General features: G+C 37.3%; 1 protein-coding gene across 1 annotated transcript; it reads left to right on the top strand.

Moving 5' to 3' along the window:
* Positions 1-5,112: 5,112 nt before the first annotated feature.
* barx1 (BARX homeobox 1) lies at positions 5,113-13,417 on the top strand. Its single transcript, XM_074615911.1, has 4 exons — positions 5,113-5,812; positions 8,516-8,816; positions 9,823-9,907; positions 12,862-13,417. The coding sequence occupies exons 1-4, from the start codon at positions 5,596-5,598 to the stop codon at positions 13,030-13,032; spliced, it is 774 nt and encodes a 257-aa protein (XP_074472012.1). The 5' UTR covers positions 5,113-5,595; the 3' UTR covers positions 13,033-13,417.
* Positions 13,418-18,091: the final 4,674 nt, after the last annotated feature.

Genomic DNA, 18,091 nt, shown 5'->3' with positions numbered 1-18,091 from the left:
GCAAATCAGTCATTGCCAGTGAAAATCTCTTTGGTCTCAGGTTCCTTCAACAATGCTCATAAAATATGTATATATAAAAGGGGAAATCACACAAGTAAATGTAATGATAATCTAAGGCATATAATAGTGCAGATAAAATAAATATAAACATAAGTAAATGTATATAAAGGTAAAGTGAGTGTGTTTATGGGTATGATTGAATTCCCCGCTGAGGTAAATGCCTTTCAAATAAAATAATTTCTTGTTAATCTTTAAAATAATCAGTCTGAGACTACTCACATTACAGCTCTGTGACAACTGGCTGATACAACAAAGGCGACTGCTGAGTTTCTCTTTCCCTGAAGTCCTCTGGTGCTGCCTAGTGGCTGTTTCTTAAAATGATGAGGAAAGTTATATCAGTATAAAATGCACAATTGAAAGACTGCTAATATTCTATGTTGATGACAATATCAACATTTTTGCTTCCAAAACCTTATTTAAAAACTGTAAGAAGCTTAGCGATATATCAGTACCACCAGATACTGTTTTATCTTCTGTATTCAGTAAAATCAGGTGTTGAATCAATTCTTCTTTGGTAAAAACAGAGGCTGGATTTTATGAACATAAGTGTTGATTTCCTGTGTGGATCTGGTGACAAAACACAGATATTCACAGAATTAAAAATAAAATTATAAAATATATCAAGTTAATCATGCAGAAGAGACCTCTATTATTTAATATATTATTTATTATTTAAATTTGAGCTTGTTGTTGTATAGATGATCATAGAATCATTATGATAATCCATGAAACCATGTCTGTATAACTGTAATCAGAAGGCTGCACATTGATCTGATTTATTGGAATGTGTTGTTAAAATTACAATTTATTGTTGCCTTTTATGTAGGCTCTTTAACTATTTACGTTTAACGACATATTCCAATTCTTCAACAGTATTTTAATATTTGTATCGTAGCTGGAGGAGGATGGTTGAGAGAATACGATGATGACTCAATTGTACACTGATTTTTAATTGATTATATATATATTTATATATATGTATATATATATATATATATATTTGTATGTGTATATACTGTATATGCGTATAGGTATATATATAAATATATTTTATTTTATTCTTCCATTCGTTTATATTTTTACTTGTGTATATTCTTTTTATTTATTTTGTATATATATATATATCTTTCCTGTATCTATAATGGCTTTTTGTATATTAATATTATGTTTGTTAAGTTTCTTTGTACCGAAAATGTTGTTAATGGGGACGTTTGTGAATGTTTGTTCTGTTGTTTCAAAATGAAAAAAACAAACAATAAATATAGTATTTTATTATTAGCCTATAACTATAATGTTATCAGTTGTAGTGATTTTATATAAAACAATAACACGATAAATAAACACAATTCTGATTCTGGTTTTTAACAAAAAATACCTAAAGTCTATAAGCCACTGGGGGTCGGACAGGGACGGAATACTTTAACCTTCCCAACCCTGAATATCGTGTACAGTAGGGTATAGTGTATAGTGTATAGTGTATAGTGTACAGGGTATAGTGTACAGGGTATAGGGTATAGGGTATAGGGTATAGGGTACAGGGTACAGGGTATAGGGTATAGGGTATAGTGTACAGGGTACAGGGTATAGGGTATAGGGTATAGGGTATAGTGTACAGGGTATAGGGTATAGGGTACAGGGTATAGGGTATAGTGCACAGGGTATAGGGTATAGGGTACAGGGTATAGGGTATAGGGTACAGGGTATAGGGTATAGTGTACAGGGTATAGGGTATAGGGTATAGGGTACAGGGTATAGGGCAGGGGTGCCCAATACGTCGATCGCGATCTACCAGTCGATCGCAAAGGTAGTGTGGGTAGATCGCATGGCATTAATGAAAAAAAAAAATAATAATTTAAAATAGACGTCAGCCTATCAGAGCAGATTGAGAACTGTCTGTCAGAGTTTGACAGACGCTTTCAAGACTTTGTTTTACTGGAGCCAGTCGCTACATTCATGTGCTACCCTTTTCGGGAAGATGCTGAGGCTGATTCACTTGCATCAAAAATTGCAACACTGTTTCACCTGAACTCATCTGGAGTGGAGGATGAGATTTTGACACTACAAGCTGACATTCAGCTTAAGTCCAGGGCTCATGGACAGTTCTGGAACTTACTCACAGAGGAAAAGTACCTCAACATGAGGAAATGTGCTACCTCCTTGACTGCATTATTCGGCTCCACTTATTTATGCGAGTCAGCCTTTTCCCACATGAAGATTATTAAGTCCAAATACCGTTCCACCTTGACTGGTGATCATTTGGAAGTGTGCTTGAGGCTGGCTATCAGCAGCTACTGTCCGGACTATGCATCCCTGGCTGATTCCATTCAGTGCAAGTCATCAGAGTAAGGTAATGACAAAAAATGTACAGAGTTATATTGTACAATATGGGTTCATGCAGTTATGCAAGGTACACCAACATATATTGTACATATAAAGAATACTCAATATATTTATAAATAAATATATGTTTTGCATTTTTATAGTAGGTAGATCATTTTGACTTGGGCATTTTATAAGTAGCTCGCATGCTGAAAAAGTGTGTGCACCCCTGGTATAGGGTATAGGGTACAGGGTATAGGGTACAGTAGGGTATAGGGTATAGGGTACAGGGTATAGGGTACAGTAGGGTATAGGGTATAGGGTACAGGTTACAGGGTACAGGGTACAGGGTTGTAACTGGCTGCAGGTGGTGGATCACCATAACGAGGGTCATGACCTAAAGGAAGAATCTGTGGATCTCAGTTTGGTGAGTGGATGAAGCACTGAAACAAAGAGTGGCCGGGACTCTCCTTGCAATCTCAGAAGTGACCACCAGAGGAAGATAATGTTCAAAGAAAGCAGCTGGAGGTGAAAACACAACATTTGAACAACTTGAGTATATCCATTATTTACCTCACTGCTTGTTCCTGAGGAGGAGATGAGTTTTTCACACTTTCAGTCAAAACATCTGATTGACTTGGCAGACTGCCTGGTGGCCTGTGAGATGGAGGAAACAGATCTTTTACAGAAAGAATATGACTAGTAATTAATTACGATTCACATGAACCATTTCACTGATCATTATGACCAATAACTCATTTGACTATGGCAAAGGGCTTCATTTGTTCTAAACCCCAGATTTGTTTTGTCCTCAGAAACCTGACTCCGTGTCACACATCATTACACATTCTGTTGGAGGATTTGTGATTTTACATACAGAACTGCTCTCTATTCTATCACGAGCTCAGACAACGTTTTGAAACGTTGATCGATATCTAATCCCCAAATTCTCCTGTTAAAGTTTGTTAAGTCTGTTGTTTATAGTTGTAGTATTTGAATAAAAAGCTTCAACAAAATGAGATTTAAAAAGTTAAAAACATCTCAACAGACCACCGACTTTAAAGCATTCAACGGTTCTTTAAAGGGTTTCAGCTCCAGAGTTAGAAGGCCAGAGCTTTTCTCAAAGCAGCACTGAGACATGCTAAAAATATGCCATGGGAGATATTTCACAATTTTTGAGGCCAAATAACCACAAAGAAAAAAAATCCCAGAGGTGCTTTTTTCTTTTTTTTACCTCTAGTTGAAATATTTTCCCTCGAGCCGCCTCACTCAGGTCTGATCTGTAATGATTCTGCATCATTTATAAACCATTTTACCGACAATCATCACACATGTTGACACAACAGTAGAAGAAAAGAAGATTAAACTGATCATTTCCTTGACAAAAACATAAACATGTAGAATACTGAGCAATAATGTGTGCAATAAGTCAACTGTGCGATACTCTGACATTAATACTGTACATTTAGTACATTTCAAGAAATAGTTTTATTTAATTATTATTATTTATACATTTCTGGCATTTATATTTAACACACCTAATGGATCCCACTTCTCAATATTTTTAATTTGTATTTATTTATTTACGCAGTGGTTATATATTGCATGTGTTTGATGCACATATTTGTACATGTTTTTCTTATTTATTTATATTATTCTACATATATTGTGTTATATAATGTAAATTATGTACATTTTACATGCTCCTTTATTTCTATTTTTCTTATTTTTTCTGCTTATACAGCCTATAAGAGCAACTGTAACATCCCCCACTGGGATGAATAAAGTATTTCTGATTCTGATGTTTGATTATTGTTCCACCTGAAACCTCCTGTGTGAAACTACAGACATGTAAATATACATTATGCAACAACCTAATGCACATATGAAGCATGAAATGCCCTCATATAATCAAATCAAAATATCATAAAAATAACAATAAAAACGTATTGATGACTTTGGCACAGAGCAAAGCATCATGTTTGTTTTAATGTGACCTTCTAGCCTGCAGCTTCCTGTGTTGCATCATCATCATCATCATCATCATCATCATCTTAAAGGTCCCATATTATAAAAAAGTGAGATTTTCATGTTTTTTTTTAATTATAAAGCAGGCTTAAGTGTTATATAAATACTGTGAAAGTATCGAAACACTCAATCCACAGGGAAATACACACAGCCCGTATTCAGAAACTCTGCATTTGAAACAAGCCGTCAGGATTTCTGTCCATTTGTGATGTCACAAATATACAATATTTAGACCCTTGACACAAATTTAAACGTAAACATTCCAAATGTGTCTCAGTTTATTCCTGGTTGCAGTGTATGTGAATGTCATCAGCTGACAGGAAGTGAACATGGACCCAAGCTGTTGCCTAGCGACGCAATTCTGTTGCAATTTTGTTGCAATTCTGTCAAAATGCTCTAAAACGGAGCGTTTCAGGCAGAGGGTAAATACAGGTATATTCAGGCTGACAGTATGAGTAAAATAATTTTTTTTGAACATTACAGCATGTAAACATGTTCTAGTAGAAACACAAAACACAAGTATGAACCTGAAAATGAGCATAATATGGGACCTTTAAACTAAAGTCGTAGACCTCGCAGTCACCTGCAGGCTATTTAAAGTGTCCCATCTGATTTTCTTCCTGTTTGCATATAAATCCACCAGGACAGAGTGAAGCTTTGCATGTTAACTTTGTGTCTCAGTGGAGTCAGCGAGCAGCAGGAAGGTGGAGCTACAGACGAGACTCATAAAACCCAAAGCTTATATTCCTCAACTCACTGCTGCTGCCGACGTGACCAAGCTCAGCTCAGCTCAGCTCAGCGGCTCACGAAGCGCTCCTCACACACACACACACACACACACACACACACACACACACACACAGAGGGAAGGAGAGGGCATGAGCACGGCCGGTACTGGGAGGTTCTGCTCAGAGGTTTACTCCACATTTCTTCTCCAAGAAGAGGAACCAGAAGTGTCCAGAAGTGACGCGTAAAAGCTGGAGAGGACGCGCAGAGACGTCCAGTATTTGACCTTGAGGATAACTTTGACCTCCAGTCTTCAAATCCAGTCTTGATCTCGGGACTATAGAGGTTCTGCAGCGGGAACATGAACATGCTAGCCGGCTGGAGCCGCTGAAGGACTGATTGAAGGAGTGATTAGTCGGTTTTACGCACCAGGTGTGTGTTCAGGTGTCTGTTCAGGTGTCCATGATGCAGCATCCTCTGGACATGGGGTCGCATCATTACTATCCTCCAGAGGTTCATCCTGACCACAGGACTCATCGCTACAGGAGCTTCATGATCGAGGAGATCCTGACTGATCACCAGGAGCACAAAGTGTCGGCTCCGGCCGGAGAGCTGCTGAAGTTCGGAGTTCATGCTCTGCTGTCTGCAGCCAGGCCTTTCCACAGCCACAACCACCTGGGTAAGAGTATGAATGTATATATGTATACAGTATATATGTGTGTATATAAATAGATTTTATTTTATTGTTTTATATTTTATTATATTATTATATTTCTTTTACTTGTGTATATTTCTTTTTACTTATATATTTCTTTTTTGTATATATGTTTATATATACAAAAAAATATATATAATATTGAAAAAAAAGAAAGAGAAAAAGAGAGAAAGAAAAGAGAGAGAAAAGAAAAGTTGAATGAGTCGAAGCGACTGGTTTCATGCTGGAAACTCGGCAGGAACTGAAGATATAATAATATAATGAATACTTATAATTAATTATACAAAATCAGGATTTTACTTAATTGCAAATATTACAGCGAGTGTGTATTTTGCTGTCTTTCGAAGTATAATTTAACTTTTGGTGACATGCGGGATTCTTTTTCAGACTCAAGTAATTTGCAATAATTAAGCAAAAAGTCAGATATGATTTATGACATTATCGAGTAAATGTCTATTTAATAAAGGATAAACTGGAATAAATTCAATTGTATTGTAAGAGAAAGAGAGAAAGAGAGAGGACTGGTTTCATGCTGGAAACACAGCAGGAACTGAAGATATAATTTATTATTATTATTATTAATGATAACATTGATTTAAAATTTCGATTATATTTAATTGCAATTATTAAAGCTAGAGCGCATTTTTCTTCTGATTAAAAAAGTGTCTTTCGCACTTTAACAAAGACACTTTAACTTTTAGTCGCCTGCGGGATGTTTTTTTTTTTTCTTTGTCTTTTTATATTTAATTAAAAGTCAGATATGACTTTGGTATTATCGAGTAAATGTTTCATTTAATAAAGGAAATAACTGGAATAAATTCAATTGAATTGTAAAGAAGAGAAAATGTCTTTTTATTTGTATTTGGAAAAATACATGACAGCTAAAAATACACTTAAATATTCGAATATTTGTTTTAAGTTACTGTATATGTATATATATGTATATATATGTATATTATGCGTAAAATGTGCGTAAAATCTGGTTTCAGGATAAATAAGCGCTCCACGGATAAAAAGTAAAATAAATCCTACATGATCAGGAGAATATTTACTCATATTCCTATTTAACAAAACCTTTAAAAAATACAATAGTTCATGCTGCCAAAGGTTAGAATAAAAGGCCACATCTACATTTATTATCGTGTTCTATTAAAAACAGATTCGGATTCATGATGTCGTCTTTAATTCAAATAAAACCACCTGATTTCATCGTTAAACAAATGAAAGCATGAGATGATCAGAACCAAACCTTTCACACACAAACTGGAGCTGATGGAAGTAAACATCTGGAATATAACCTATAATCAGCTGGAATTACAATTAAAGACGAAGTCATAAATCAGTGTGTGTTTTTAACAGAACAAGATAATAAATATCTTATTCTTTATTTGGTTTTACTCAGACATTTACATAAACATACTTAGTTAGATACAGATATGAAGTGAACCAACTTTTCCACTTTTTACAGTTAAATTATAGAACACACAAACAGAACATGGGGTGCTTTTCATGTGAAATGAGATAAAATAAATCATAGTAGTAAAACAAATTACATTTAGAAAAAAAGAAAAATTAAACAAAAGAAGGGCATTTTGGGGAAATATACTTTTTCCACTCCTCCAAACGTCCTCAAATTTAGTTAAATATCTTATTCTAACATGTCAGGTCATTCAGGTTGATAAGGCCTCTCGTTGGATTTCACTGTAGAGTTTAACCTTTAACTGAATGCTCATATCATCATATGTAATTAATATTTTTCCTCATGTGTTACCAGTTGTGAGATTATAAATCTCCCTTTAACCCTGAACTCTGACCTGACGGCCTGTTTTCTTACATATTTGTGTGGAGACTTTTCATGAATTGATCCCAAACTAACCTAAACTAGTTAAGATGAGATAAGATAAGATAAGATAAGATAAGAAATTCAGGTGTCAAAGCAGCAACATCAGCAAACAGAGTGAAACACAGGAGAGGTGAAGGTATACAAAAATTATAAAAACAATAAGAGATATAAAAGATACAGAGTGAATGGGTGAACATAGTGTGAACGGTCCGTCAATAAATACATGTAGTATGTACATATGTGCAGTCTATAAAGTGGTATATAGGATGTATAGTGTAAAGTGTGCCAGTGGTTAGAGTCCAAGATGGTTGCAGATAGTGCATGTTAAAAGGTAGTTAGTGCATGTTTAAAGGTAGATAGTGCATGTATAGTGCATGTTAAAAGTAGATTGTGCATGTTAAAAGGTAGATAGTGCATGTTTAAAGGTAGATAGTGCATGTATAGTGCATGTTAAAAGGTAGATATTGCATGTTAAAAGGCAGATATTGCATGTTAAAAGGTAGATAGTGCATGTTAAAAGGTAGATAGTGCATGTTAAAAGGTAGATAGTGCATGTTAAAAGGTAGATAGTGCATGTTAAAAGGCAGATAGTGCATGTTAAAAGGTATAGTGCATGTTAAAAGGTAGATAGTGCATGTTTAAAGGTAGATAGTGCATGTTAAAGGGCAGATAGTGCATGCTAAAAGGCAGATAGTGCATGTTAAAAGGCAGATAGTGCATGCTAAAAGGCAGATAGTGCATGTTTAAAGGCAGATAGTGCATGTTTAAAGTTGTGAGTTTAGTCTCTAAATCGAACCCCTCCGTGTGTCTTTGTCCCCCCTCAGTGCTCAAAGCGGACCAGAGCCTCCTGAAGTTCCCCATGTCTCCGCTGTCCCCGCTGTCCTGCTCGCTGGGCTCCCCGCTGCTGTCCGCCGCGTCGGGCCTGCAGCTCGGCATCGGCTCGGCGTCTCACCACTCACTGCCGTTGCCTCTGGACCTGCACCTCCGGGGGAAGCTGGAGCACGGAGTGGACGGAGGAGGGAAGAGCAAGAAGGGCCGCCGGAGCCGCACTGTGTTCACCGAGCTGCAGCTGATGGGGCTGGAGAAGCGCTTCGAGAAGCAGAAGTACCTCTCCACGCCGGATAGGTGCGTCTGTGTGTTGGCTTGGTTCTAACCGGGGTCACCACAACACCCTGCAGTTTTCACCAGGAAAAATGTTCCTATTTTAGAACAAAATATTTATTATTATTTTGATTTTTTTTTCCTTCAACTGTTCCATTATAGGCCGACTTCTGTAAATGTGATTTCTCTGCAGTCTTTGCACTGCTAGTAATAAAATACTCTCATTGTGTTGGTGTAAAAGTAGTCAAATATACACAGTGGAGTCTAAAAATATACTGGGAACAACTATAGAATTACCCACATTTATACACATTATGCTGCTAATTTCACAAAAATATACAGACTCCCTGAAGGCAGGTCATATTATAATCTAGTGGCTTTGGGTATGCTGGAGGTTAAAAGTAGTAATACTACAGTGTAGAAATACTCTGTTTCAAGTAAAAGTTCTGCATCTAAAAATGTACTTAAGTTAAAGTACAAAAGTAGGCTACTGGCATTAAATAAAGTACCAAAAGTAAAAGTATGTAATAAAGTAAGAATAATCCACATTATATTATAAGATTATAATTAGTGACGCATTAAGATAAATGCATATGAATTTACCCCCCGAGGATCAATAACATGTTGTATTATCCTATAATAATACATTATAATTTACTTGTTGATTATATTTTGTATTATTAATCTGAAAAGTAACTGAAGTTATCAAATAAACGTAGTACAGTAAAAAGTACAACATGTCCCTCTGAGCTGTAGTGAAGTAGAAGAAAATGGAAATACTCAAGTAAAGTACCTCAAAACTGTACTTAAGTACAGTACGTGAGTAAATGTACTCAGTTCTTTGGGCATTATAAAGCAAAGTGAAATAGTTTGCAAGTAGCCATAAATATCCCTATAAGTTATTATGTTAATGAACTTGAATGTGACAGTTTATTATGAGAAGCAGCTGAGAATTTAAACATGTTGCATAAATATTGAAGTGAATGATCTGAAGAGTAATTATTGATTTGATGTGTTTTGTTGCTCACAGAATAGATCTGGCCGAGTCGCTGGGCCTCAGTCAGCTGCAGGTGAAAACATGGTACCAGAACAGACGGATGAAGTGGAAGAAAATTGTAAGTTATTCTTCATTATGATGATGATGATGATGATGATTGATGATGTTATATGAGGTCAGGCCTACAACAACAATACAAACAACCAAAACAAAGAACAGGAAACAGTTTTTCTTTGTATCATTTCAACAGACGTTGATGGGAACCGTAGTTCAGTAGAATGATTATACCCGACCCGTCAGTAAAGGCCTGCATGTGTTACTCAGTTCTTTATGTTATTAGCAGGAATATCACATCGTTGTTAAGAGGTTAAGTGTCATATCTTTAAATGTAGTTAATTATTGAGAATTCAGAAAAAACAGCATAAATAAACCGTCTGAAACGTTATTAGTTGTCTGTGTTGGTGTTGGTGTGATCTAGAGCCGCAACTAACGATCAGCAAAACCGATTCATTATCAAAATTGTCTGTGATTAATTTAATATTTGACAACTAATCGATTAATCGTTGCAGCTTTAGACCAAAATGGTTAATGCAGAATACAACCAGCAGATATTGCAGATAACTAGTTCCAGTCCCTAAATGTTGTCTACGCAGAAACACTACAAAGAACAGATGTTCATACATATGCTAGTTGAGTGTCTACAGTAGTAAAACATGCTGAACATGCAGCGTTGTAGAGCTGTTATCACACATTTAAACTGGTTCACAGGGCGATGATTTGTTCACGTCTCTGCACAAGTTGCATGTCAATATTGAGGATGCATTATTACTAACATTGTTGATTATTTTCTAGATTAATTGATTGATTAGTTGTTTGGTCTATAAAAAGGTGAAAAATGTGGATCAGTGTTCTCAAAGCCCAAGATGACGTCCTCAAAATGTCTCGTTTTGTCCACAACTCAAAGATATTCAGTTTACTGTCACAGAGGAGGAAAGAAACCAGAAAATATTCACATTTAAGAAGCTTCAATCAGAGAATTCAGACTTTATTTTCTTACGTATTACTCAAACCAATTAATCTATAATCAGAGTAGTTGGCATTTAATTGAATCACTGACGACTGATGGATTAAACGTTGCAGCTCGACCTCAAAGTGGAGACCTTCTGACTATTCCTCACATTTTATTCAGTTTGGAAATATCATTTTTTGGGCTCTTTAATTATTTTTCTTCTACCGTTCTGTTTTTAGTTATGCCACATTTAAAAAAATGCATATTGTTGGAAAGCTTTTTTTCTGGCCTATCGGTTGATGCTAGCTGTTAGCTGTGTGAAGTTTTGTTGGGAGCTCGTACAGGTGTCCTAAGTGTGTCTGTCTCTCTGGGTACAGGTGTCCTAAGTGTGTCTGTCTCTCTGGGTACAGGTGTCCGTAGTGTGTCTGTCTCTCTGGGTACAGGTGTCCTAAGTGTGTCTGTCTCTCTGGGTACAGGTGTCCTAAGTGTGTCTGTCTCTCTGGGTACAGGTGTCCTAAGTGTGTCTGTCTCTCTGGGTACAGGTGTCCGTAGTGTGTCTGTCTCTCTGGGTACAGGTGTCCTAAGTGTGTCTGTCTCTCTGGGTACAGGTGTCCTAAGTGTGTCTGTCTCCCTGGGTACAGGTGTCCTAAGTGTGTCTGTCTCCCTGGGTACAGGTGTCCTAAGTGTGTCTGTCTCTCTGGGTACAGGTGTCCGTAGTGTGTCTGTCTCTCTGGGTACAGGTGTCCGTAGTGTGTCTGTCTCTCTGGGTACAGGTGTCCTAAGTGTGTCTGTCTCCCTGGGTACAGGTGTCCGTAGTGTGTCTGTCTCTCTGGGTACAGGTGTCCTAAGTGTGTCTGTCTCTCTGGGTACAGGTGTCCTAAGTGTGTCTGTCTCTCTGGGTACAGGTGTCCGTAGTGTGTCTGTCTCCCTGGGTACAGGTGTCCGTAGTGTGTCTGTCTCCCTGGGTACAGGTGTCCGTAGTGTGTCTGTCTCTCTGGGTACAGGTGTCCTAAGTGTGTCTGTCTCCCTGGGTACAGGTGTCCGTAGTGTGTCTGTCTCTCTGGGTACAGGTGTCCTAAGTGTGTCTGTCTCTCTGGGTACAGGTGTCCGTAGTGTGTCTGTCTCCCTGGGTACAGGTGTCCGTAGTGTGTCTGTCGCCCTGGGTACAGGTGTCCGTAGTGTGTCTGTCGCCCTGGGTACAGGTGTCCGTAGTGTGTCTGTCGCCCTGGGTACAGGTGTCCGTAGTGTGTCTGTCGCCCTGGGTACAGGTGTCCGTAGTGTGTCTGTCGCCCTGGGTACAGGTGTCCGTAGTGTGTCTGTCGCCCTGGGTACAGGTGTCCGTAGTGTGTCTGTCGCCCTGGGTACAGGTGTCCGTAGTGTGTCTGTCTCTCTGGGTACAGGTGTCCTAAGTGTGTCTGTCTCTCTGGGTACAGGTGTCCGTAGTGTGTCTGTCTCCCTGGGTACAGGTGTCCGTAGTGTGTCTGTCGCCCTGGGTACAGGTGTCCGTAGTGTGTCTGTCGCCCTGGGTACAGGTGTCCGTAGTGTGTCTGTCGCCCTGGGTACAGGTGTCCGTAGTGTGTCTGTCGCCCTGGGTACAGGTGTCCGTAGTGTGTCTGTCGCCCTGGGTACAGGTGTCCGTAGTGTGTCTGTCGCCCTGGGTACAGGTGTCCGTAGTGTGTCTGTCGCCCTGGGTACAGGTGTCCGTAGTGTGTCTGTCGCCCTGGGTACAGGTGTCCGTAGTGTGTCTGTCGCCCTGGGTACAGGTGTCCGTAGTGTGTCTGTCGCCCTGGGTACAGGTGTCCGTAGTGTGTCTGTCGCCCTGGGTACAGGTGTCCGTAGTGTGTCTGTCGCCCTGGGTACAGGTGTCCGTAGTGTGTCTGTCGACCTGGGACATTATTGTTTATAGTTCCTACCTCGTTACAAATCAACAAAGAGCAGACAAAATGGTTGATTAATGGTTGCATCTCTAGTGTGATGACTTGAGGTCATAGGTCACCCTTCTTTTCTATCTTAACTTGTCTGTAGTCTAACAGCTGTTTTCTCTGCTGATGTTGGACCTGCAGGTGTTGCAGGGAGGAGGTCTGGAGTCGCCCACTAAACCAAAAGGCCGCCCGAAGAAGAACTCCATCCCCAGCAGCGAGCAGCTCTCTGAGCAGGAACGGACCGCCGCCGACACCGACCGCCAGTCCGAAGAAGGCTCCGGCTCCCACTCAGAGAACGCTCAGGAGGAATGACCCCCGACCGTACCGTCCTGCAGACTCTCTGGCTCTGTACGTGCACACGGAGCCTCTGGGACGCCGTTATCTTCCGGATGGAGCCAGACTCCCCGGAGAGGAGGTGCTGATGCTCCTGAAGCTGGACCGTCTGGTGCAGAGACTCCACAGACTTGAAGCCTGAACTGAACGCGCCACGCGACGTCCTCCAGTGTGTTTTTGTCGTAGTCCCACCGGGCGTCCCCCCCCCCCTCATGATGAACTTGCTGCTGTTGAGGAGGGAGCTCAAACCTTTGCAGTAGGTCTAACCCCTTTATATTCTCTAAGGATCCACTCTCACTCATCTGGTTTTGCATTCCCTTTGTGTAACTATGCTATGTTTAATTATTAAATATATTTTCACTAATACGGTTCTCTGTTTATTATGAAGGACGCAGACTAGAAAACAGATTCACGTGTCTGCTGACGATTTATCACGTTTTTTAGAGCCAAACACAAACGGGAAAGCCACACTTTTGTTAAATGTACAAGGAGTGCATTTTCCAATAATTCCGCTTACCGGGGAATAACCCGGAAAGGTGAATAAACAGCATGACATCACAAGGTCATTTTGCATGTCATTTGTACACCATGCATCAAACGTCTTAGTAATGTCCAAAGTTATGTTTAGGCAAAAAAAACAGACAAACATCATTAAAACAAGTAAGTAAAATGCGTACGCTAACAACGTAACATAAGTACGGAAAACACGTCACAAATGTAACTTCAAAATAACTCAACAACACTTTGGGATACGAACGCCGGACGTCCTGTGTTTGTTGGACCCTTCCACCTCCCCTTCTTATCCACCATCAGCAGTCTCTCTCTCTTTTTATTCTACGTCACTACACCAGCTCTGAGCGTAGCATATTTACGCAAATGGCGTACAACTGACGCGACAAAAACAAAAACAGCGTTCTTATTGCACACTCAATGCCCTGTGAATTATCGTGTCATTCATACGCCTTTTTGGTGCGACCGGGCGGCACCAGAACATCCCAAAATTATAGTTACAATTTGTCCAGAACACAAAAACACATATTTTTTCTGACTTCCCTCTGTAGTGGTATCTTCAGTAGCCATGTCGATAGTTTTGGTTTAATATATTCAGATTTTATTGTGTAATTCATACGCCTTTTTCGTGCGACTGTGCCGTTTGGACACTTTGTTCTGGGATTTAAAAAAATTAATAATTTAAATTGAAAAAATTGCAGTCTGAACTTGAATATTTACAACGTCAATCATTTGTAAAATTATTATATTTTCATAAATTACTGATATGTGGGTGTTATTCAATTAGGAAAATCCTTTGTCTGCTTTTTGTTAATTTGTAGGAACTATAACTAATACTACTGTCCCAACCGTCCCAGAGAGAGGGGACACACTTTGGACTCCTCTGCTAACGGCTAACACGAGCATCAACTGAGAACAATATGCTTTTTTTTATGTGGCATAACTAAAAACAGAACGGTAGAAGAAAAATAGCTAAAGAGCCAAACAATTATATTTTCAGAACTGTGAATAAAATGAGGAATAAAGCCAGAAGGTTTCCACTTTGAAATAGATCTGCAACAATTAATCCATCAGTCGTCAACAATGAAATGAATCTCCCACTACTCTGATAATCGATTAATCGCTTTGAGTCATTTTCTAAGAAAAGAAAAGTCAAAATTGCAGATTCTAAAATGTGAATATTTTCTGGTTTCTTTCCTCCTCTGTGACAGTGAACTGAATATATCTGAGTTGTGGACATTAGAGGACGTCATCTTGTTGCTTTGGGAAACACCGATCGATATTTTTCACCATTTGAATAACTAATCGATTAATCGAGAAATGAATCGACAGATTAATCGACAGTGGAAATAATGGCTAGTTGCAGTTGAAAGTGAGGAAGGTGAGGCTGATGGTGAACAGGTTAGTTCATTTATAACTTCTAACTAAAACGGCACTACCGACCCCGCTCTCCCCTACAGTACAGGTGATGATGATGATGATGATAGATTACAGGTTCATCAGTCAGTCATGTCCACATGGCTCAGGGCCTAATATGGTTACAAACACTGATCGCTGCCCACACATTAAATACTAACAGTGTGTGAGAGATATTAAAGCAGGATATTATATTATATTATATTAAACGTATTTTTATTAAAAGATTATTTTAGGTTTAACGTCCTCATAATGTGATTTAACAGGAAACATGAGTTTCTTGTCAAGATGTGGATTCACACATGAATTACTGCTCGTTGTGTTGTTGTATGAGAGAAAGAGAGATGAAGAGGAAGTGATGCTGCTGACTCATCTAATGAAAAACACAAAGTGAAGAAATGATTTCTTTCCCTCAAATTATTCTAAAAAATATTTTTTTAATTTTCCTGCTGTGAAGAAGATAGATTTAATATAATAATAATTAATATTAATAATTTCCACAACCATGTTTTAATTTAATGTTTACAGTTTTATAATAATAATCAATAACAATAACAATTATTATAAAATGAATATTAATAATAATAATGTCCACAGCCATGCTTTAATTGAAGTTATAGTTTTATAATAATAATAATAATCAATAATAATATTAATAATAATAATGTCCACAGCCATGCTTTAATTGAAGTTATAGTTTTATAATAATAATTATTAATAATAATATTAATAATAATAATGTCTACAGCCATGCTTTAATTTAAGTTATACAGTTCTAATAATAATCAATAATAATATTAATAATAATAATGTCTACAGCAATGCTTTAATTGAAGTTATAGAGTTTACTAATTGGTATTAAAGGCCTATTAGTCAACATGTTATATTGGCATTATTATATTTACAGTGTTACAGCAGATATATATTATATATTATATATTATATATTCATAGTGCTTCGTGTTTGTGTTTCAGCAGAGACATGAAAACTAAATTTGTATTTGATTTATTGATCATTTCTATTTGTTCACTAGTTGCTTTAATATTCTCTTAAAGAACTCGATGCGGTTTTAAATCGAGTCACACTGCAGTTTATTTTACTTCATTTTGTTTTTCTTTACATTGAACCTTAACATCTGATCGGATGATGATGGTGAGATGATATCGATCAGAAACAGATTTATTATCGACGCTGCGACGATCCGATAACTTTCTGCGCGCAGCTGATTGATTATTGATTATTATTTATTACCAACCTAAAGATTGTGGACATATTGAGAGTAATAAATGCGGCCGAACCATTCTTAGTGGATCACTTTACTGTTCAGTTCAGCTTTCATGTGATTTTAGTAACTCGTTAAAATCGAGGAGAGGAGATCAGTTTTATGTATTTTATTTAGAGACTCCATGAGGTTATTAAAAAATACCAAAGCAGTGAAAAGCTCACAACTCAGCTGTTTGCTTTAATGTTCGTATCAGGTTGTAGTCAGTCAGTCTTTATGAAGGAGAAACACACATTTCCATGAGCTCTGTCTATTTTCATTTTACGCAATATGCAAATTATCTCTAACTTTCTGTTTCCTTTTTTTATATTTTAATTTTCTTTTTTTCAACGCTGTTTTCATTTATTCATATGATATATATATATATATATCATATATATGATATATATATATATATATATATCATATATATATGCAATCCACTGTTTTTGTAATTACATCAGTCTATAAACCAACTTTTAGGTAAATGAGCTTACAGACAAACCCATCAAGTATAGTAATAATAATGACATCGACCAATAAGTTAATAGAAAATAAAAAGGGGGGTAATATATAGTAATATGATTTACATGCTTCCTCCTTAACGTCAGGTCGCCTCCTGCAGATCTCTAACTTTCTGTTTCCTAGAATAATAATTGTGTTTTACGCAATATGCAAATTATCTTTAACGATAGAATAGAAAGCTTTATTGTCATCGTATTAAATAAAACGAGATTCACAGTTTCCACTTCTGGTCAGTGCTTTAAAACAAATACTAAACGAGGCAGATAAAACATATAACAGGTAAAAAACACACAGTTATAAAGCAAATAAAACAGGTAAAGTAGATGTAATAAATAAATATAAACAGAACACTAGAAGTATAAAATATAAAAATAGATGTAATGTAAACAGAGGTAATTGTAAAACAGGTAAAGTAGATGTAATAAATGAAACGTAAACAAAGGTAGTTTCCCTTGAGGTGTATATATATTGCATCAAAGGATATATTGCACAGATAAATGTATTTCCCATTCAGTGTATTAATATTGCACAGATGTATTGTTTGTTCAGTGTCCGTATGGCCCAGGGAGAGAAACTGTCTGAGTCAAATTATCTCTAACTTTCTGTTTCCTAGAATAATAACGTGTGTTTTTTCTTTAGATGACATTAATTACATAACTAATAAGGTTTTGAGAAGAAATAGTTTATTCTCGCTGTGTTAAATATGTAGGTAGGAAGGAGGGTTATGGTTCCATACACAGGCCTCCTCTTATATATATTATTATATATATGATCCTCATAATAAACCTCCAGATCCAGCCGCTCCAGGGCGCGTAAAGCGACGAGACGCTTCAACATCAGCGATAATAAACGCGGATAAAGAGCAGAAACAGACCGACGGTGTAATTATAGGAACACTTTTCTTCTTAAAAACACTCTGAAGTAACAAAAATCACATTTCCACACTAAATTATATATTTTTTATAGTTATATCGTAGTTTTTATTAGAATGTTTCTATATTATAGTCTACTTTCTTTTTTTTCTGGAATATATTAAGTCAAGTCAAATGTATTTCTATAGCACATTTAAAACAACATGAGCTGACCAAAGAGCTTTACAGACATAGGCAGAATAAAAACAGAATAAAAAAAGGTCAACAAAATCTCACATATCCACAGACAGAGACCAAGATCAAATCCATGAGTAAAAGACTGTTATGATGAGCATTATAAAAGGCCAAATAGTAATCACAATTCAAGTACTGGTACTATGGTGTCCGGTCTAAGACCTGCTCTATAGATAAAGCGTCTTGAGATAACTTCTGTTGTGTTTTGACGCTATACAAA

The sequence above is a fragment of the Sebastes fasciatus genome, chromosome 1 (genome assembly GCF_043250625.1).
Source record: "Sebastes fasciatus isolate fSebFas1 chromosome 1, fSebFas1.pri, whole genome shotgun sequence".
Lineage (NCBI taxonomy): Eukaryota > Metazoa > Chordata > Actinopteri > Perciformes > Sebastidae > Sebastes > Sebastes fasciatus.
This window is presented reverse-complemented; position numbering and strand designations above follow the sequence as displayed.

Bases quoted from the DNA above. Each gene is read 5' to 3' on its own strand.
- barx1 (XM_074615911.1), top strand. From the start codon at position 5,596: ATGATGCAGCATCCTCTGGACATGGGGTCGCATCATTACTATCCTCCA. The intron at 8,817-9,822 runs GTGCGTCTGTGT...TGTTGCTCACAG, and splicing joins TACCTCTCCACGCCGGATAG to AATAGATCTGGCCGAGTCGC. The intron at 9,908-12,861 runs GTAAGTTATTCT...TTGGACCTGCAG, and splicing joins GGATGAAGTGGAAGAAAATT to GTGTTGCAGGGAGGAGGTCT.